At 38.4% G+C, this 23,506-nt stretch overlaps 1 protein-coding gene across 3 annotated transcripts in view; it reads left to right on the top strand.

Annotated features, from left to right (window-relative positions):
• Positions 1 to 4,843: 4,843 nt before the first annotated feature.
• runx2b (RUNX family transcription factor 2b) overlaps positions 4,844 to 23,506 on the top strand; it is a 64,720-nt gene continuing 46,057 nt past the window's right edge. For all 3 annotated transcript variants that reach the window (XM_063001361.1, XM_063001360.1, XM_063001359.1), the window contains exon 1: positions 4,844 to 4,901. In XM_063001361.1, coding sequence (XP_062857431.1) covers positions 4,844 to 4,901 — 58 coding nt within the window. The remainder of the gene's footprint in view (positions 4,902 to 23,506) is intronic.

The following is a 23,506-nucleotide window of genomic DNA, read 5'->3' as shown; positions in this document are numbered from 1 at the left end:
AAACATTACCTGCTGCCATATACAGTATTTCATGGTATCTACTGTTATGCTATAAGCCTGCTTACTTGTAGCGTCTTGCCTAAACAATCCTACGATGTTTTTTATGCATTAAAGTTAGATTTAAAGTTATTATGAGATAAAATAAAAAGGGAACATTGTGTTTCAGTATAAACATCAGCTAAATGAAACATGCCTACATTCAAGCTCAACTTCCGTATAAAGCAAAACAATAAGCTGAACTGAAGCCCACGAAGAAAGCTTTAAGAGTTGTTTACGCCTTCCCACAGTCTAAGTCAGTGAATTAAACGAGATGAAAAGAGCATCGAGACGCATTCCGTGCATTCCTGATGTAAGCGTGCCTGCATGCTTTATCAGGTACAACAAACCTGTAACGTGTGATCACAGAGCAGGCCCGAGCCACAACCCGAGCCACGGCCCAGCCAGCGTTTTTTATGTGGCGTGTGAATCTGATGAGTCACCTGAGCTGATTATGGTTTGTCAGAAGTGTGCCAGCTTTCCCCACACACACAGCTAGGTATTATTTACTCCTACTTACAGTAAACACCAACATTTCTTACCTCACATAGACCACAGTGATACCAGCTGAAGCGGCTATAGAAGCAAACACAAAGCTAAGAATTTAATGCTGAATAGCAGAATATTTTCTAAATGTTTTAGTTTTACCATTTTTTATTAAATTTTCAGCATTTAGCAGACACTATTACCCAAAGTGACTTACTATCAGTACTGTGACAGTATATTGTCTAAGCAATTGAGGGTTAAGGGCCCAACATTGACAACCTGGCAGTAGTGGGGCTTGAACCACAGACCTTTTGGTTACTAGTCCAGTAGCTTAACCACTAGGCTACTACCCTGCACCATGCCCTGCATCATACTTATCATAAACAATATGTTAAGTTTTGGTAGCACTTGGTATCTTATTTTAGGGGTACCTAAAGGGATTTTTTTTTATTTAAATGTACAGTTTTATATAGGTTAATTGTAAAATTCTACTGGGTGGGTCAAAAAATATACATAAAGCAACATAAATTTAATTTGGTTGTGTAGAAAGTGTCATTTCACTTAGTAACATTATTTATAATGTTTGTATTTCATTATGGATGGCACGGTGGCTTGACGGGTAGCACTGTCTCCTCACAGCAAGAAGGTCCTGGGTTCATTTCCCAGGTGGAGTGTTCAGGGTCCTTTCTGTGTGGAGTTTGCATGTTCTCCCAGTGTCCGTGTGGGTTCCCTCCAGGAGCTCTGGTTTTCTCCCACACTCTAAGCTGAGTGTGTGTGTGTGCCCTGTAATGGACTGGCAACCTGGCTGCTGTGTTTCCTACCTATTGCCCAGTGAATTGTACCCACTGTGACCCTGAATAGGATAAAGCAGTGGTAAAACAGACAATGAATTTTAGGTTCTATGATCATAATTTTACATATCTGGCTATAAATCAGTAATCTCTTCGCCAAGGTTGGGAAGAAAAGACAAAATCAAAACCATAACATTATTATTAAAGAAATGTGTCCGTATGGTCATGTGTAGAACCACCAAAAAACACCAAAACAGGTCTTATTAGAATTATTTAGAAGCTGGGGCAACATGGGTAATACAGTCCACAGTCAAGCTAGTTTTTTTAATAATATAAAGCATAATAATTGGGATATGCACCTTGGTTTACAATTTAATGTGTAGGGTTTGGAGTCGATTTAATAAAAAAAAAACTATTAGGAGTAGCTTTGGTGTTGATCCTACATCTAAAATGGTTCGGCACAGTTCCTGCACAGACAAGATCGACCTTGTGACAACTTAACCACTTTAAAAGCTGGTTAATCCAACCAATCCATATAAATACTGCATAACTTTTACACAACAAAGTCATTGTATTATTAAACCCCAGCACTGCCAAGTGGCCATTGTTGGGCCCCTGAGCAAGGCCTCAACCCTTGATTTATTGCATCCTGTATCAATTACAATTCACTTTGTATAAAAGTGACTTCCAAATTCCCAAATGTAAACTTAACTCATTTTACTGGATAGCAGCCATTTTGAATACATGAATACATAAACAACCCACTTCATGCCATGTGACTTGAAGCAAAGCTACTTGCAGTGAATATGATAAAATGTAAGTTTAAAATGATTTAGATTCTTAGCAGAAAGGGTTCATTATCTACTTAATTCACTAACAAACAATTTCTTATTACAGACTCATTACTGGACTACCAGCAAATTCTGAGTCAATTAAAGGTTTTTATTTAACAATTCTTCTCTTCTGGATTGTTTACATGACAGACTAAAGAAACTATACACCAACCAGGAATAACATTATGAAGTGAATCACGGCACCTGTTAGTGGTTGGGATAAATTCGGCAGCAAGTGAACATTTTATCCTCTAAGCTGATGTGTTAGAAGCAGGAAAAATGGGCGAGCGTAAGGATTTGAATGAGTTTGACAAGGGCCAAATTGTGATGGCTAGACGACTGGGTCAGAGCATCTCCAAAACTGCAGCTCTTGTGGGGTGTTCCTGCTCTGCAGTGGTCTGTATCTATCAGAAGTGGTCCAAAGAAGGAACAGTGGTAAACTGGCGACAGGGTTATGGGCGGCCAAGGCTCATTGATGCACGTTGGAAGTGGTCCGATCCAACAGACGAGCTACTGTAGCTCAAATTGCTGAAGAGGTTAATGCTGGTTCTGATAAAAAAGGTGTCAGAATACACAGTGCATCACAGTTTGTTGCATATGGGGCTGCAAAAGGGGGACCAACACAATATTATGAAGGTAGTCATAATGTTATGCCTGATTGGTGTACATACATTTTATAAAACAAGCTGTAAAAATCATTTCAGATTATACATACAGTATGATTGAACATGTGGAACATTTTCCATGACATATAGAATAAGAGTCTTATGGTTTGCTCAAGTACAGAAACACTCTAGGAATAACTGTTCATACTGTCTCCCAAGATATGAAAACTTGGCTGAGTTCGATACGCAGAATAATGAATTATGATTAGTGTTAAAGGAGCCCTATCAGGGAAGTGGATACTGGCTCACTACCAAGGTGAGTTCCAGCCTACATGTTCTGTATATGTATTATTAAGCACAGTGTGATAAGTACTACAGATACACATTTCGGTGGGTAGCACTGTTTGCTCACAGCAAGAAGGTCCTGGGTTTGATTCCCAGGTGGAGCGGTCCGGGTCCTTTCTGTGTGGAGTTTGCATGTTCTCCTTGTGTCTACGTGGGTTTCCTTCGGAAGCTCCGGTTTCCTCCCACAGTCCAAAGACATGCAAGTGAGGTGGATTGGAGATACTAATTGTCTATGACTATGTTTGATATAAAACCTGAACTGATGAATCTTGTGTAGCCAGTAATTACCTGTCCGGTCATGAATGTAACCAAAGTGTGTAAAATGTGATGTTAAAATCCTAATAAATAAATACATTAATAAAGCCCTATGGAAAACCCTTCCAGATAGTGGAGGCTGTTATAGACACAAAGGATGGGAAGGATTTCATATTAATGCTCATGGTTTTAAAATAGGATGTTCTACAAGTCTACAGTTTGGTGTTTATGTACTCAAATGGTATACATGTCAATAATAATAATAGTAATAATAATGAAAGTATCCAACCAAATGCTTTTTGTTGTTTTTAAAATTAAAATGTATCTGCTTTTCCTCACACATGAGCCAGTCTGGCAATTACCCTACAATTGCACTTGGTCTCATTCCTATAAATTAAGTTTACTTCAAAAATCAACTCCAGAGTGCTTTTACACATAAGTCTTCCCAGTAAATCTTGGGTTAATATCGCTGCAAATATGTCTGAAAGGGTGCTTGAGACAGGCGTGAACTGGAAAGACATATACTTGTAATAGTTCTCTTTTTTGCTGCTGCAGACTCATTATGCAGACAACTCTCCCTGTTGTCCTTACCCCACCTCTTACATGACAGCAGTGACAGGCTACGGCATGCCACCTGGCTGCATTCAAAACAGAAAGAGGGAGTCGATGGAAGAAAGAGCCGTGGGTAGAAAAAGCAGCGAGCGCACTCCGCTCCATACGGGAGGCCAGAGCTGGTAATTGTTCGCACCCCCCTCTGAAGCACTATGACTCAGGGGAGCTGAGGAGCTCCATCACACAACACCCCTCCCTCCCTGGGCACAGCCTCTTTACAAACACCCCCCACCCCCCCCCCACCCCCACCCCAAGTGCCAGGAAGAGCTGCCGAACCACGCTTCTCCACAAGAAGAAAAACAGAGGGAGTGTAGGAAAGAGGGGGAGAAAGAAAAAAGAGAGAGAAAAAGAGAAAAAAGAGCAGAAACCACACCAGTAAAGCTGGCCCACTCCACTCGGTGCTCTGGTGATGTCACGAGCATGTGACCCTGCCTCTCCAGTGACAGCTTTTTGAAGGGAGGTTTAAAAAAAGAGAGATTTTTGAAAGCTTGCGCCTTTTTGGGTTTGTGTGAAGCCTTCACTTACCTCCTGAGCGACCACAGAACCACAGGAGTTCAGCTCAGACTTTGTGCAGCACTTTAATGGTTAATCGTAGCGGGTCAGCCCGGGCTTACAGAGCACACCAGTCAGTAAGTACGCTTCAACCGCACTCTTCAGTGCAGCAAGTCTGGCTCCATCCTCTCCTGTTAGGGGACATTTTTTTGAGCCAGACTTGGTCATTACTTGCGGTCATGAAAATAGTTGATGCGAAAACACAATTCTTGTGGATCTTTTTTACCCTCTTGCATTTTTTCCTGGCATGATGCACGTGCCTAGCTGAAAGGTCATCGAAACCAAAGAGACACAAATTTCCTCTGCGGAGTGACAGATCGAGCCGAGCATGGCATCAAACAGCCTCTTCAGCTCAATGACACCTTGCCAACAGAACTTCTACTGGGGTAAGTGCTTCATTTTTTAATCTCTGATGGTGTGTAGATTTTTACTGTCAGGTCCCAAATTACAGAGACAAGGCCAATAGAGTCAAAGGTCAGTCAAGCCAAATGTCTGATGGTATAGAAAGATCAGTGACTGTGTCAGAAACATTTACATTCCGAATATGTATTTGCAAACATTTTCTAAATGTTTGTACAGCTTAAGGTTACATTTGTGAAGCAATGTTGAGGGGAAAATGCAGTCCTTGAAACATTTCCAACAAACATAAACATTCACTCAGCATGCTGCACACATTTACAGACAAGCAGCGAAACAAGACAGGAAAATTGAGTGGAATATAAAAGCAAATATAGGAATGTTTGACATGGCCTGTTGGATTAGTGGGTGTGCATCAGCATCTCTGCAGTTGGACGGCCTGTGGCAGAAACAGGGCTGTCTGGAGGTCCGTCTCAGCAGCTGGCCTCGAGATAAATGGACCTGGACCAGATGAATATACAGGATATGCCTAAAATGGAGAACCAAACATGTACCATATACATGGACTTAAGTTTTACTTACACTGATTTTGTATTTGAAGATGTTGGAAATCTGGCTTGTTTGTTTATAAATATTGTAAAAAATTAGTTAAAAACAATTAGTTAGTAAAACTCATTCTGTAACATATTATGTAAGAATTTATTTAAAATGTATGTAAATAGTAATAGAATGCTGTTTAAAAAGTGTACAAGCTACACCAGAGCTTAGTTTTATTGGTGGGCAATTTAGAAGTTTTTTTTTTGTTAACAAACTACAAAAAAATCTATATTTTATATGAAATAAAAACATGCATGAAGCAATTTTCTAGCCCAACAAACAGTCCCAGTAGTAATTAAACAACTATTAACAATAGGAGCATATGGGCATGTGGAAGTATGCAAAATGTACAACCTTTTAGTTGCAGGATTTATAAAAATCAATAACCTGCAGTTGTTCAGTAGCATAATTAAAAAAAAAAATGTTTACATGGGAAACATGGCTAAATATTAATAAATAATACTACACATCACTGCCATCATTATATCATCATAAAAATAGGGCAGTTGTAGCCTAGTGGTTAAGGTACTGGATCACAAGGTCGCTGGTTCAAGCCCCACCACTGCCAGGTTGCCACTGTTGGGCCCTTGAGCAAGGCCCTTAACCTTCATTTGCTTAGACTGTCACAGTACTGTAAGTCGCTTTGAATAAAGGCGTCTGCTACATGCTGAAAATGTAAATGTAAGTAAGTGGAAAAAAGCTGATTTGTATGGAAAGGTGAATGTGTGTACTAATGTAAAAATTCTTTTAAAAATGAATCTTCAGTTTTTGAATTTTAATGTATTCTATATACTGGCAGTCGGATTCTACTAAACCTGTGTTATAAATCTATATTAAATAATAATTAGAAATTTTTAGAGCATTTAACATAATAAGCCATTAAAGTCAGCTTTTATTATAAAGTATGATAACTGGATATGAAAAGCATCTTCTAATTATATGATGAATTAGGAAACAGAAGTAACCTAGCACAAAGCATCATTGTGCATGACTTTCCCATGTCAACCCAGTAAACCCCATTTATCTAGCTTGATCTATAGCTGTGCAAATCCATCCCAAACAAATGCTTTAGAGCAGTTTTGAATAAGTCCAAACACAGCTGTGTGGAGCGTGCCCTCATTGGCCACACGAGCTACACGCTTCCCTCCACCAGGCCAAAGCCAGCAAGCTACTTAAAGCAATCAGCACGCTCTATTAGCATGTTAACCTGTGACCTTTTCCGTCATCTCTGGGGTGAGAGAACAGTGGGATGAGAGCGCTGTGGCGGAAAGTTAAGAGCATGAGCAATAATAATATACCTGACATTAAAGCTGCCCCAGGTGTAACTATTCAGCCTTAATGTGCTAACTATGCTTAATACAATCACAACTAAATATATGTGTCAATCACATAAAAGGTCTCAGTATGTAGCGAAAATATGAATCTGAATGGTTGGAATACATAATTATATTTTCATTTAAGGTAATTCAGGTTCATTTGTAGCACATTTGCCAAAAGTTTCATATAAACTAAATACATATTTATAAAAAAAAAAATTAATGAATTAAGTCCTACAGCTGTTTAGGTTTCAGATGTCCTAAACCAGGCTGACCCCTACAAATTCTGTACAAATGTAAATGATTTTACTTTTAGTTCTAGTTACAATTTAAAGAGCTTTAAAATCCCATATCATATGCACCCAGTATATTAAATAAATATTAAGCATTATTTTAAACATGAATTAATTTGTGGTTTATAAATACAGAATATCATCCAAATAATACAAAGTAATGTTTTGTTCAGGCACTAATCATGCAGTTGTAATTACCAGCCATATAGCGTTTCTTAACAACCTCATACCTGTCAAAACTTGTTCCACATGAACTACAGTATAACAACAGTCTAAGAAATTAAGACACTCCAGACTATAATTTTTTTCAGATAACCAAGTTTCCCCCTAATTCCAACTTACCAGTATAAATTCTAATGGGAGTTAGTACTGATTCACAGCCACAATTGTGGTCTGAAACTCCTCGTATGAAGTGTAGCCAACTTTTGCAGAGATTAATACAACACTACCACACAATATACACAACAGATAATTATGGTTGTGCGCCACTATATTCTATTTCTGTGGATTTGAATAATCATCAACATGTGTGGCAATATGCAGACTCCCAATCTCCCTGCATGACATATTTTCTTGCTTATTTTACCCCGTGCATCAAAATCTAAACCCAGTATTGACAATTATATGGTTGCAATTATCATTTAGAAAAACTATAGTCACGAGCAAAAACAATCCACCTAAACTTTATGCTGATGAAAGCAGAGATGGTTTAATGAACCTGATGACTACAGATCCAGACTGGTTCCAGAATCTCCATATACAGTAATTGGGGGTGTGGGGTGTGGTGGGATGGGGGTGATCTAAGCTGGGAATTTAAAAGGCAGCTTCTGTTGCATGCACGGGCTCCAAGGCTCCTACCGCAGACTTTCGTTTTTTGAGACATCCTAAAAGCAAACCAGACATCGCTTTTCCACAGCAGTGCTCATGAAGGGAAGGTCTCTCATCAATAGGTAATTGAACTGAGGAAAAATCGCTAGGTTCTTAGCGGTGACTTCTGAGACAGGAGAGTCATCTATAAGTACATGCCATTCTTAAATGCTTATTTTGTGCAATTTAATGCTATAAAATTTTAACAGAAGTTATAGCCTAATTACTCCTATAATTGTCTTAAAATATGTCAGCGTACAATTGATGTACTAAAAGTAATAATAGGTGTGTAATTAGAGGTGTGTATTTTTACTGTATATTTCATATGCTGCATTTATTAAAATGCTTTATATATATTTGTGGTGACTATTCTACTTGCAAAGCTGTCCAAAGTAGTTGGAAGAAAAGACATTCTGAAATCTTTTTAGGATGTGGTGTAAATTTTACGAGGTATTACAATTTCTACTTTAAAAGCCTGTTAAGGATAATACATTCAGTGGTTCAAGCTTTGAATCAGCCCCCTTACATCTGGCAAATTTCCATACGCCATTCCCAATAGCACCTGCAACTAACTACAAAAAGTACATATAAGCCTAAGAACAATATATACTGCAAAGTTGGTGAAATTTAGTTTTTTTGAAAAAAATGTGGGACATTTTGTAAAATGCAATAAAAAAAAGAATCTGTGGTTTGTCATTTCTCGTGAGCCTTTATTTAACTGACAAAAGCACAAAGAAAACATTCCCAATGTTTTCACTGATCAACTTCATTGTATTTCGTACAAATAAACACAGATTAAGTAGAATTTGATGCCTGTAACACATTCAAAAAAATTTTACAGAGGTATTTTTACCACTTTGTTACATTCAATTTCCTATTAATTACACTTTTAGTCATTTGGAACTGAGGATAATAATTGTTGCAGCTTGATTTTTTGCTTGATACTTCAACTTCTCAGTCTGTGGCCGCCATGGTCTGGTTCTCCTATTCATGATGCACTATACATTATTAGTAAGAGAGAGATCTAGACTGCAATCAGGCCAGTCAAGCAGTTATGCTGTAATAGTGTGTGCAGAACGAGCACATATGCAAGTCACTCATGCCTGGGGGAGTTGATACACCCCCATACCATGACAAAAGTTGGCATTTGCACCTTTCAAATTTAAACTTTTGTTTATATTTTCAAAATACAATCGAGTTAAAAGTCAGTGTCAGTTATATAAAAGTGCAAAAAGATTTTTTCTATCCACAGATGATGTGTTTTTATTACATTTAATTAAATTTCTAAGCTTTTTTGGGGTTGTACAAAAAGGTTGTACAAAAATGACTCTTCTGACATTTATTTTTGTATATTTTTATTTATAATATTAGTAAGCATTATCATATTTTTTGTCATAGTGGTTTTGCATTTTCCATCTAGTTTAATCTAATTTCCACTTTTTAACAATCCATAATTGTAATATACTGTAGAATGAATGTGCTTTTTTGGTATGTGTCATTTTATTCTCATTTATTAAATAATATTATTAATTTAGAAAGAAAATATGTAGTATGCTGTCTTGATATCTATTTAAAGTAATACCATTTTGGTAAAGATTTTATAAGGAAACTCTAAATCAGTTGTAATTTATCTAAACTAGATTTTAAATCATTTTCTTTGCAATATACATAATAGTACATAAAATACAATACATAGAATATAGTAGTATATACAAATCAACACAAAAAGGGCTTAACCTCATACTCAACAGTAATTCATTTTGACAATAATTGTTTTTATTGTGGCTTTTTAGTCATTTCATTTCCAAACTCTGAGCTTTTAACCATAACAATTACAAAACTGTTGTGCGTCCACTCTTAAGTTAAAAAGCATAATAGGTGTATGTTGACAGAGCATGTTCAAATGAGCCTGGTAAGGGTTTATTTAATAGAATGAACAAAAAAAATCCTATATTTATTTCAAAATAATATAGAAGACAATATATAATATAATAAACACAATGTATCACGTTATTTAACATTGAAATTTACTGTTGCTATTTTGTCAAGTTTAAATATGTGTGGTGCAGAACGTCCAGTATTGTCAATAAAACTTATATTTGGAAGTATTTTGTACAGACATTAATTTATTTTATTATGTTTTTAGGGTAAAATTAAATTTTTTAAAGAAAGTCATGGCTAAGGTAGGCTCAGCTTACATCTGCTGGTGCGAGACTACAAGGGTAAAAATGTAGCTGTGTCACGTGCTTGCAGTATTAAAAATCTAATTTACAATATGTCGACATTGCAAATTTGGTTTAAACATATATTTAGTAAATAATTTAGTAAATAATTAAATACTTGTACAGTTAAGCCACTTGACATATTATGTCTGTTTATCTTGTTTAAGAAAAAAATCAGTGTTCAAAGCTCACTCACTGTCACTCACTCTCTTAACCACTTATCCAATTAGGGTCACGGGGAAGGGGGGGAGTTTGCTGGAGCCTATTCCTGCTTTTCAATGGGCACAAGGCACATAGTAATACCCTGGACAGGGCACCAGTCCATCTCAGGGCAGACACACATACACACACACACACCCATTCACCTATAAGGCAATTTAGTGTCTCCAATTAACCTGACTGCATGTTTTTGGACTGTGGGAGGAAACCGGAGCTCCTGGAAGAAACCCACCCAGACACAGGGAGAACAGTCCGCACAGAAAGGATCTCCACCTGGGGATCGAGCCCAGGGCCTTCTTGCTGTAATTCGACAGTGCTACCCACCGTGCTGCCCTGTGTTCAAAGCTTCAAAACAAAAATTATTGAGCTGACAGAACAGAGTCATATTCATTCAGTCATAGTAATTAGAATTGATTTGCAGTGCCATTTTCCTCTATGGACCAAAACAATGCCAGCAAAATTCCCCCACAGTAATACAGAGCTACTGGACCCCCTTACTGTTGAGGTCATGCATTCACACTTGCACTGTTCTCTAGGTGTACAGCTCATATGTTTGTTTTTATGGACCACTAATGGTCTTTTTCTCCTCTATTTAAAGTTGTGGTCAGCTTATTCTGCTCAGACTTTTAGTACAATAGAATAAAACATTTGTATGTGATAGAATAATAATTGTAACTGTACCAGTTTCTGCATCTATGTTCTCCACTTATTGTCAAGCATGTAGTTTTTATCTTTCACCCATCTTTATATGGTATTACAAGTGAAACATGAGAAAATGTGCCAGTAATTGGTATACAGAATGGAAATGTACATTTAATCAAAGCACTTAGTAAAACTGGACAGGAAATCGAACCCTTTTTTCTGTTGTCACTGCAAATGCATATAGCACGAGGATACAGAATGGAGGAAATGACCATTCGGGTGGAAAAAAGGACAGATTAAATTTCACATCACAACAAGGACCATCTCCTAATTTGTTCAGTTTACCTCTCTGCACACTCCCACGAGGCTAAAAGTGTAAAATGTGATGGGATCAGTTGCACACCTGAAAATCAGCCCACTGGCACTAGATATAAGCTCTGGCTGCTGCCACCCATATGAGCCTGGAATTGTAACTGGAGTGGGTAGAAAGAACATATCAGCTTGTGCCTTGGAGTTGCAAAATTGTTGTGTCACTAGAAAACCACCTGTAGATTAAACAGCACCCATCTGCTGTGGGGGGCTTTAGTGCCCCCTCGTTTGTTACTCCCCTTCACTTCCTCCCATGTGCTTTATTAAATCAGCTTCATAACCCTCAGCTGAAAGGTGTCTCAGCACCTGTGATGCATGGTTACAATAGATTTTTGTGGGACCCTCTTGTATAGGCGCACTCGCCCACGCAGGATGAAATCATATATGCTGTGGGCACAAAAGACCGAGTGGGTGTGCACATTGATACTGTGTTTAGTAATTAGCTTTGAAGTAAATGCAGCCTGGTATTTTAGTACTTTTGAGATGCCCTAAAGCAAGCTGGAAGCTCTACTCTGGTAATCATGGATTTACCCTGCAGCTCAGGTTTACTTCTGTCTGAGGAGAATTTTATTCAATATGATCTGTTGTTCCACACATCCAGGGTTTTGGTAGGGGTGCCAACTCTATGTTTCCAAATTCAATTGCTTCCAAGTACCTCAACCTCAATGGTTCAAATAATTAATGTCACACTACTACATTGAGTCTCAAATAACATTAAATACACAAATGTAAACATTTTTTTAAATCATTTTAATTTTTCCAAACAATTAATGCTGGTTACTGGAGTCCCTGGCCCAATCTGACAGTGTTGAAAACCCTGGGTCCAATGTGTCCAAAGTAACATTACTTATTACTTAACCACAACTTTGAGACAAAATTCAACAGTCTCCATGTACTCCAAAATATGATTACCCACCCTATCCACTTAGCTACAGTATGTGCCAACACTGACGCCATAATACAATGTTAACTATTGTACATATTTTATTAACTTGTAATTAAACTATAACTGATAGTCTTTCAGTGAAATGCTGCACATACAATCTCTAACATATTAAAACTAAATAGTGAAATATTTTAAATAGTAGTTTGGCTACTAAGATATACACCAATTAGGCATAACATTATGACCACCTTCCTAATTTTGTGTTGGTCCCCCTTTTGCTGCCAAAACAGCCCTGCAACTGCGATGCACTGTGTATTCTGACACCTTTCTATCAGAACCAGCATTAACTTCTTCAGCAATTTGAGCTTCAGTAGCTCGTCTGTTGGATCGGACCACACGGGCCAGCCTTCGCTCCCCACGTGCATCAATGAGCCTTGGCCGCCCATGACCCTGTCATCGGTTTACCACTGTTCCTTCCTTGGACCGCTTTTGATAGACACTGACCACTGCAGACCAGACCGGGAACACCCCAGAAGAGCTGCAGTTTTGGAGATGCTCTGACCGTCTAGCCATCACAATTTGGCCCTTGTCGCTCAAATCCTTACGCTTGCCCATTGTTCCTGCTTCTTACACATCAACTTTGAGGATAAAATGTTCACTTGCTGCCTAATATATCCCACCCACTAACAGGTGCCGTAATGAAGAGATAATCAGTGTTATTCACTTCACCCATCAGTGCTCATAATGTTATGCCTGGTCTGTGTAGATTGTCTGTTTTTACCTGTTTAAACTTTTTTAACCTTCAGGGGAACAAAATAGAGAGAGGTGGTGTTTTACATTGTAGCTGACGAATTACATTAACTTTAAGATTTATTACTATGCGACTGATTTAATATTTTAAATAACCTGCACTGTGTGTAGAAATAATTTTTGGACTGATTGACAATTTTCTCATGAAGTTGGCACTATGTAATGAGCAACAGCCCATCATTGCTTGCACAGAGGGGAAACGAGGAGAAAATCCATACACAATTATTCAGTCAGAGGTAGAACAACACTGTGGCTAAAGAACCACTAACTGAAAGGGGGAAATTGATAAGAAAGTGGCTGATTAATAAAATAAAAGTAATGGTAAAAACACATGCTGGAACCAAAGCTGGGATCTTGAATACATCGTATCAAATCTCAGCTCTGCCTGCAGTCTAAGGCTGAGCGGCCACATGAACAACGATTGGCCTGTAGTTCAGATATGGGCGGGACTAAGCCGGATGGGGTCTCTCTCCCATGACTGGTGCAATTACGACCTCTGCTGGCTGATTGATGGCGCCTGCACAGAGATGAGAAAATAGTGCTCTCAGGGTGTGTCTCTCCGTACACAACACTGAGCTGCACTGCACTTGTCAAAGTGTAGGTGATAAAATGCATACGGCATGCTGCCCACGTGTCGGAGGGGGCGTGGGTTAGCTTCGTTCTCCTCAATAAGAGCAGGGATCAGCATTGGTGAAGAGAAAGCATGACGCAATCGGGCAATTGGACGCGCTAAAAAAAGGGAGAAAATGCATTAAAAAAAAAAAAAAAAATTTTAATGAAATAAAAGTAATAAAGGAACAATAATACAAAAAAAATTAACTCACTACAGAGAACGGGGAATAGACAAGTTATAGCATAGTTATGACTGCTGGATTTTATGAAATGTGATGGACTTACAGCACCCCGACAAGCCAGTTAGAGAACTTTCTGTGCCTCTTGGTTTCAGCCCTGAAAGGGTGAGCACCCCAGTCACACTAATCCTGCCTACTCTGTGCTTGTGGTGGATTTACAGGCGTGCCTCACCTCAAGAAAATAGGACATCACACCACTTCCGGGGCATCCCTCTCTCCCAGACCACCGGGAAACAGAGCTATTTCCCAGAACCAATAGAATGCTGATAGTTTGCGTCAACGAAGACCAGAGCTGATCGAGCAATCCAGCATCATGGCTTTAAGAGAAAATAGCTGTGTCAGCTGATGTGCTGACAAAGCATACAGAAAGTAGTTGTGATAGTTATAGAAAACCATTCCACCTGGAGCATGACAGGTCACACTGTGACTCTGTGCTCCCTTTGCTAGCCAAAATAGGCACCCTCATACGCTCTCATGCTGAGGCGAGCCTACTGGTTCTCTTCATTATATTTATGTTGCCACTTTAATTGTGATAGTTAGCCAACCTGCTAATATGTTAGCAAATACGTTACCCAGTGTAACATATTTAATTAGTAGCTTTAGGCTTGGTATGAGCAGTTTTTCATCTAGCCATAAAAGTTTGACAGAAGGGAATAGGGGTGTTTATAACTTACATATTCATGTATATTTATAGGTCCTAATATTTTTAATAAAAATGTAGAGTTAAAATACAATGTATTTTTTTAATGCATTTTCTCCCAATTTTCCTCCCAATTTAGCACACTCAATTCTGTCTTCCGCTGCTACCAGAGATACCAGATTGCAACCGAGGAGAGCACGTCGCTGTACACGCCTCTTCCGACACGTGCACAGCCCTCCTCTTCTCGCCCCTGCTTTCTGCACAGGCGTCTCTTCCACCAATCAGGAACCTTACACAGCGTATGAAGACCCACCCACCCACACATAGTCCGGCCCCCACCCTGCAGATATGGCGGCCAAGTAGTATCTGCTGCAGGCACTGCCAATTATGCCCGCTAGATGGTGCCCAGCCGACCGGAGGCAACACCGAGTTTCGAACCGAATACAATAAAATACAAATGAATGAATATACATCGGTAATGTTTAAAGGTACATGGTTTGAATTTTGGCTTCAAGTGGTCTAGTGGTTACAAGGTTAACTGCAGTAGCAGACCCCCTATTTTACATCGCTACTATAGTATCATAAGATGTTAGGTAATTTACAGGGGAGTCTGCATGTTTTTATTTGTGAGCACCAATAATTATGGTGAATTGAAACCTATTGGGAACCTATTGGGGGAATATAAACATTGTTTAAATGGTTGTAATCTGTTCTTTATTGATTTCCACCTATTGCAACATTAAGTATGTATTTAAATTACTTTAAAATTGGTCCTTTTTACATGCCACTTGACCAGCCATATTTAAATTTGATAATAATTTCAGTTTTTCTGGGACGCCAAAGAGAGCATTATATGCATGAGCAGAAGATTACATCTGACATTCCACCTCCTGCTTCCCAGGATCATATGATGTCTAAAACTCTACCAGTAGTCCACCTTTCCAAAGTGCTGCGTCAGTTTCAATCAAAATCTCCGTCAGTTTAACTCTGTGGTACAGACTTTGGTGTTATGAATTCCTACAGCTCCAAGAAAGAGTTTCATATCCGAAAGGGCAACAAAGGCTATGTAGTTTGCATCTTGATGTGCACGGTTATGCTTTTGTCGTTTTATTGGCGCCCCGCTTGTTGTTCTGTCATGCATCTGAGAAGTGAGGCGTCTGTTTTCGGGATCATACTGTTGAAAACAGAGACTGGGTTTATAATAGATTTCCCAGAGGACCTAAAAGTAAAATGCAATATATTTATATATGCGTATATATGTTTTGTTTTTTTCCCAAGTTGTCATTTTTAGCAACCGCAGGCACCCTACATGAGAAAACGTACTTCAAAGTAGGAACTGTGAGTAAGAAACACAACAACATTCTCAGGCAATGTGTTTTTCCTTTCAGTTCATTTTGGAGTGTTGATTGAGTCTACAAACAACTGGGCATGTTTAAAACTCCACCGAACAGCCCTGACATGATGTTGCATTTCAAAATCAATGTTCGCTGACTCCAATTTTGACAACTTAAAATTACTCTGTAGATTCATGTTTGGGTGTCATGTACAAACTGACAAACTGAATATATACAGTATATTGCTCTTTCTCGAGTGCATAAAACAATGAGACAGGGACGTGAGTGCACATGTACTAGCAGGATTTACACCAATCACTTTATTATTATTCAGGGGTGTACGTTGCCTAGCCTAGTGGGTAGAGCTTTGGGCTGTCAATCAAAAGGGAGAGTTCAAATCCTGGCTCTGCCATTCTGCCACTTTTGGGCCCTTGAGCAAGGCCCTTAACCCTCTCTGCTCCAGGGGCGCCGTACCATGGCTGACCCTGCGCTCTGTCCCCAGCTTCCAAACAAGCTGGGATATGCAGAAAAAGAATTTTGTCATACTGTACACCTGTATATGTACAGTATGTATAACAAATAAAGGCATTCTATTCAAACATCTACCATACGGATAAATTTTGTGGGTATACATTTACTTACTGTTACCCATCTGCTGCTTTGTACACTTTGTCCCCTATTTATCTACCGCTGTATACCACCATTTATCAGTCAAATGGGATTTCCATAAGACCCTCTTTGATTGATTGTAATTCGGGTCATGGACTATTCCTAGTTTGTTGTACTTGTACAAGTATAAGTGTAGCATGTGCAGCTGTGTTGTTGGGATTCTAAACACCTTGAGGTAAATACTGGGAGGAGACAAGTGCTCCAAACATAAATATAAAGGAGAAGATGTTAATTTACACTAGAAGTATTATTGATACTTGTAAATAGCTTTAGGACATAACTGCCAGTAGTCATAATCCAATATTCTAAGAATACTGCTACTGCTACTGTTACTTTATGTGTATGTGGTGTACGTGACAAGAAGTGCATCAATTCCATTGTATGATGTTCAAAACTCAGTTCTAGTTGGTTTAGACCAGTTCCTATGTTCTAGCTTAGAAATCTCTGTTAACAGTGGCATCTTACACTGTGCTACAAGGTCACTGGTGGGAGTATAAAGGGTGATTATTGTCTTTCCACCTTATCACATTTGCAGAGCTTCCAAGTGAGACTCGGTCTGTGAGATTAAAACTCTTTTCTACTTATAATCTAGTCTTTGCGGTATTTCATTAAGGTTTTTTTTTTTATCAGTGTCCATTCAGAAAAAAAAAACTAGAGCAAGTTCTAACTGTACACCTACAATGATTGCTGACAGAAAACATGTTCATAATAGAGAGGTTTAAACAGTATTTAAAAATCCCAACAACACTGCTGTACCTTATGCAGTTATAGCAGATCAATACATGCTTTTTTTATTTTTATAAATGTTACTTTCATGTTATTGTCACTGCAGTGCAAAGTATGGTCCAGCTCCCAAACATGATCTGGTCAGTAGAGGTCCTGTGACCCCTTTCACTGGATAAATGGGGTAACAAGGGGTGACAAAGTGACATCTCATTTTCAATACCCCTACTGTAAAGGTACATGTCTATGTGATATCTAAACACTGTTGTGCTTGACAGAAACCATACAGTTAATCTTCTATAGATAAATAGACAACAATAAAAAATCAGCCTTGATTACTCAAAGATCAGGAGGTAAAAGAGGTAAATAAAGAAATAAATACTCACAAAGTCATTAGTTTAAGGTTTTGTCATGTGCGATTTATAGAAAGGAGCCCCTTATAGAAAAATAGAAACCTAGTCAACACAATGCTTTCAATTTCTCAACTATTATCTAGTTCAGTATTCCTAAATGGTCATGACCCAAAAGTTAACAGTGTATACCTTTCATTTATTCATCATTAGTCACTGCCTCATTCTTGTCATGACATATGTAGGTCAAGCGCCATCTGTAATCACCGGACAGGGTGTCAGTTCATTGCAAGACACCAGACACCCAGGAATTCACTTATTTACCTTTATAGTAATTAAATGTATCTAATTTAGCTATGTCTTCAAGAACTAAAAACCTAAAACAAGTAAAAAGAGCAGGAGTCTTTATTTTGCTCAATTTAATTTAAGTCATTTATTCATTTGTCCATCTTTAGTAGGTGCTTTAACCTAATCAGGGTCGGAGTGAATCTGGGCAGTCCCTGGACAGGGTACCAAACCATCAAAGTGTGTTAAATGCACACTTATTTTATCACTTGCTCACACCTGGGGGAAGTTAAGTGTATCCAATCTACCTATGGGTATGGTATTTGTCAAGGAAGTCTGTGTATTCATGAGGATAGCATGCCTAACTGCAGGAAAAACAACAGAATCACCCACCTTACCTATTAGCAACAATTGTGTTGTAATATATTTTGTTTATGTTGTAAAATAACAGTAACATTTTTGTTTAGTATAAAATTATACACCTCAATTTAAAAATGCCATTTTAAATATATAAAATTAACTCTAGAGTGACATGATTTGTAGTCGGTGCTACACAGCAACATGGGTCACAGGGCAGTAGTTTTAGTTCTGTAGATATATTAAATATATTTAAATACATTCATACGAATTAGATACATAAATAAAAATGCAATCACAATAAATTCATTTCACAGCTAAGAACCACCAAGGTTATATTGTTTATTTTCAGTATTAGTATTGTAAATATAAATACTAATACTAAATTATTTAATCCATATTTGTCATTTAGTTTAAAAAGAACATTTGATAGTCACAGTTAAAAATGATATTGTCCTGGACATGCAAGCTACAGATAAATGTCTGATGAATGTTGATTATAAGTAGCGTGAAACAGCTAAATGCACCTTTGGTGTTACTGTTGGTTACGTTTAAGCTTAATTATTTAGTAGAGTTAAAAAGAGTCCAGTAAACCAGAGACTAATCCACTGGCATATACAAACGAACTTTCCCAGAAGCTTCCAAAAGCATTTCATCATTGTCTTTCTAAGCTTTGTGAACAACTAAACGAGTCTATCCTATGACCTGAAAAGAATAGACAGTTAGAAAGGCCTCACGCCAACCAAAATGATTGAGTTTCTAGCAAACAATGGCAGCTTCATCTGTTCATAATGAACTATTAGAGCTGTGGCCAAGCAAACCACCAGCTTGGACAGAATTTTGACGTCCTGGAATAATTCTTGTAATCTACTGCTGTGCACATATGGCTGTGGTATACCTTCCTCAGGTCTAGCATTAATGTTCCTGAAGAGCAATGCTTTGTCTGTCTTGCTCAGGCTCCAGACTGCTAAGTTTGTCTGTGGTTGGTGTGTGTTATAACGCACTGTTGCCATTTCCCTCCAGCCTGTTTCTTTTGAGCACCTGGGCACGGGCTGTCCTTAATCTAAACACTAAACAGGAGCTGAGTACAGTAACGTTTGATGGGCAATAGCTCCCCTGGGACTGTTTGGATCTCAGTCTGTCTGGTTTGCTCGATCCATTGCCTGTATACATTATACCGTCAATAAATCCTCCTCAATCTACTGTGGGACAAGGTGAAATCCCTTTACTATAAATCTACTGTTAGTTTTGCCTTGCGTACAGAAGAGTGCTACAGGACAGTGGATACATGAGAACAGCGTGTCTTGCACATGAACTATAAATATTTTTCAAGCTAGCGGCCCGTTTCGGAGAGGAAGTAGACCAGTGCAATCCACAGCGGAAGGGAAAAGTGTGAGGTAGTATTTTGGTTCTGTTTCTCTTCCAAAACAAACACGGTTTGTGGAACCGTTGTGGAAAAATTACAATCAATCTTCATCCAGGAGTGGCAGCTGTTTACACCAATCTCTGATTATAACTCTATCAAAATCACTTACTTACTGGTAATTGCATGATGTGAAAATGAACAAATTAATAATCACTTCAATTAGCAAAATTAGTACTCTTGTAAAGCAAACAGCCTCAATGAAAAAAAAATCCTTGTGCTTTATTAATTCAACATTCTATGTAGAATCAAAAATAGTTAAATGTGTATAGTAACATTTTACAAGATGACAGCAAAATCTACTAATAAAGGGCGATCTGCCTCTATGGTCATGTTTATACTTGTAGTTTGGTTACCTTGGTCCAGACCAACCAGAAAAATATGCATTGTTACATTTTAGTTCTGGTTTGCTTAGCGTTCACACTCACAAATTTACAATTGAACTAAAAAAGGTAAAAAGAAACACATGTATGGCACATTTTGTGAGCCAGTCGTCAGCCTGTACCACAATGGGCTTAATGCACTCATCAGGGTTGTGTGTATCTGGAGGTATTTTTACCAAATAAAGTAGATAAAGGAGGTGAAGCTGCACCAGAAATTCCTCCACTGCACATTTACACTTATAATAATTATTATTATCAATGCACTTGTGTTTACAACACGTTTAGTGTTGCATCTTGTGTATTGTATTGTGAACACTTGTGAACACTTGTGAACATTTGTAAATGTGTTCATACCTGAAACAAAATGCACCAGGAAGCGTTCACACTTACTGTAACAAGCTGCACCAACAGAGCAATCGCACCAGGGTTTGTTGTAATCAAACCAAAGCTGACAAGTACTGTTTACTAGTCCAGTACCTTAACCACTGGACTACAACTGCCCTCTCTCTGACGGTGTTGCTTTACGACATAAAGATCAGTGATACACTAAGTGTATGTAGATTTATATATTTATTCTTGGCCGAGACTTAACAGACAAGTGCAGCTTATTTTTAGAACCCATGCCTGGTCATTCTGGAATGCACATTGACATTTCTGCCTTCATTAGAATCCTGACTGTATAATATGCTAAAACAGCACTGTGTAATGCTAAAAATGCTACGGCTAAAAAATGCTAAAATGCTAAAAAAAACTATTGCTGAGTAACATAACAAATGACTTGTAAAACAGCTTCATGTTTTTATGCCAAATAACATTTAGTAGCACTAAATATGTCCAAAAAAGTGCACTACCAATAGAGTTGTTTTGTTAGTATGTTGATTATGTAATATTTAGCCTTTAGCAGCCTCTAATGTTAGCATACCAGCTAGCTGATTTGGTCATGTGATCTAGGTTTTAGTGTATTTATTTACATTTATACAGTTATCTATTTATTATATTTTAATATTTATTCATAAGTAGCTAAATGTGTCAACATATTCCGAATCCATTGTGTTAGTATGTATGCAGGTAGTTAGCAAATAGTTGTAGCATCATGTTTACCTTATTCTTGGAATTAGCATCATTTCCTTCTCTGGTTCCTCATTGTGCACATGGCACCTATGGCTCTTACAAATGATGCCCATCCTGCAGCCCACATTACACATCTTATGACATATTTAAACATTGGCAGCACATGGCAGTAGCAGTAGCAGTAGTGTTGCACAGCCTCAGTAACCCAGGTTTGATTATTGTATTAGATCACTGCCTGTACTCCGTACTTTGTTCTCATTCTACATTCAGAAACATGGAAGCAACTGAGTAAGAGGGGGGCGTGTGTAATTCAGTTTAACAGGCTAGCACTCCTTTCAGTGTTCTGCACCAGGACTCACTGTGACCGAAACCAGGATTTGAAAAGGTTATTTAAGAATATATAAATAAATGAAAATAGACAATCAAAGCATCATTTGAGTGGATTCTGTGTAAAACGTTTAAACACCTAAAGAGCCCCAGAGAGCCACAAAAGCTCTGTCGTTATGAGAGTTTAATGGCAGCCTGGGTATTGACGGCCTTTATTTCTTCCCCTTTCTTAGCCACAGAGGTTCCTTTTCTGTTCCTATTTTTAAGTACAAGTGATCTTAATTAAGGACCTCCACGAAGGATGAAGGCGGCAGACAGTCATGCCAATAAGAGCAGAAGGAAATTGCCTTTGTAGCCACCCCCCTCCACCGACCACAGCAAGTCTCCATCCCCACTCTGATTTCCAGACGAGGCTGCCATGCCGCACGCCGCACTCATCCAAAACAGCCAAACTCCAAGTGCACCCTCTGCCTTTGTGGAAACTCTCCTGGCCTGCCTCATTTCTCTTCTATCGCTCATGCCGTCTTAGCCGGCTCTGCCATTCCTGGATGGTTGTAATTTGCTGCCTACTCGGATCCTTAGCTTGGCACATTCGGTTTTACGGCTTCTGTTTTCTATGGTGATGTCATCATACGTTCATTGACAAATAGTAATTTTGGGCTTAAGTGAAATCTAGGGCTCGAGAAGAGTTGTGTGGGTCTTCCTGATTAGGTAAGGAATATGTATTCGGTGTATATGTTATTCCGTACTCTCTCACTCTTCCACTTCGCCTGCGTTAGGTTGCCTGCCAAGGATGGAAAGTAACTGTTTGAAATTGGAAGGTTCTACGGCCTCATCAAAAATGCTCCACACATAAAGCCATAATTAAGTGTCTTTAAAAATGCACCACTGTGAAATAGAGCCTTGATCCAGGGACTTAAATGGTTGGATTCTTTCCTTGCAGCCAATGAGAGACTGGGATGACAAAAACACACACACACACACACATGCGCACACATAAACACAGAAAAACACTCTGTAGCACGTTACATAATACCAGGGCTTTATGAATCAAAATTGGAGTCATTTGGATATCGTTACAGCCCCGGAGCTCAGTGTCTCCTTTGTTTAAATTACCAGTCAACAATGGCGCCTTTGTCTCTTGTCATCGCTTTTAATAAGGTGTGCATTTTTAATAAATGTGTTGCACAAATTTTTCATCTGTCTTTGTCATGTACGAGTCTTGGTGGGGTCTAAAGTATAAACCCCCCTTACCTTTTTTCACCTAAATAAATTTTTTCCAAACAAGGATTTGTATTAATTAAACAGGGTAATTAACAAAATCAGCTTTTTAATGTAATATATATCAAAAAGTAATCTGCACAGTGTGATGTAGGTCATTTTGATCATGCTAGCTCAGTTGGCAGGATGTAGCGTACAGCAGCTTTGATGTTTCGCCCCAGACTTTCAGTGTCAACAATTCATAAGTTTCAATTTCCTTTGTTTAGTCCATGGTTGAGTCACCCGTGGCAGCAGTTACAGCCAGTCATATCTTTGATTAAGTCCCAATTAATGTATTTCATTTTCTGGGTCATTATTTTTGTTCACCAATCCTTACCATCTTTAAAAAAGCATCCCTATACCATGATGCTTCCAGCACCATATTTTACAGTTGAGATAATATAAGCAGGCTGATTTGCCTTGTTAAATTTATACCATGAATACACGACTGCACCACTTTCTTGGGGGATATACAAGTGACAATTTGCTATTTATTTAGTATAGGGCTCAAACTTCCATTGGTGTAACATACTGAGCATTTAAGGTTAAGTTCAGATTAGGTTTAGTTATCTGTCAAGCCCTATCTAATTCACGGCCATGAAAATCATGTCACGTAGCGTGAAATTAGCCTTTTACAATGTAATATGCAATTTGCTGTGAAATTTAAAATTTAAGGTTTGTGATTAGCGATTTAACATTTTTCATTTGCATAGCATTCAAGTGTCTCACGTTGAGGTGGT

This window comes from Trichomycterus rosablanca, chromosome 9 (assembly GCF_030014385.1).
Source record: "Trichomycterus rosablanca isolate fTriRos1 chromosome 9, fTriRos1.hap1, whole genome shotgun sequence".
Lineage (NCBI taxonomy): Eukaryota > Metazoa > Chordata > Actinopteri > Siluriformes > Trichomycteridae > Trichomycterus > Trichomycterus rosablanca.
The sequence above is the reverse complement of the archived record's forward strand: the minus strand, read 5'-3'. Positions and strand labels throughout refer to the sequence as shown.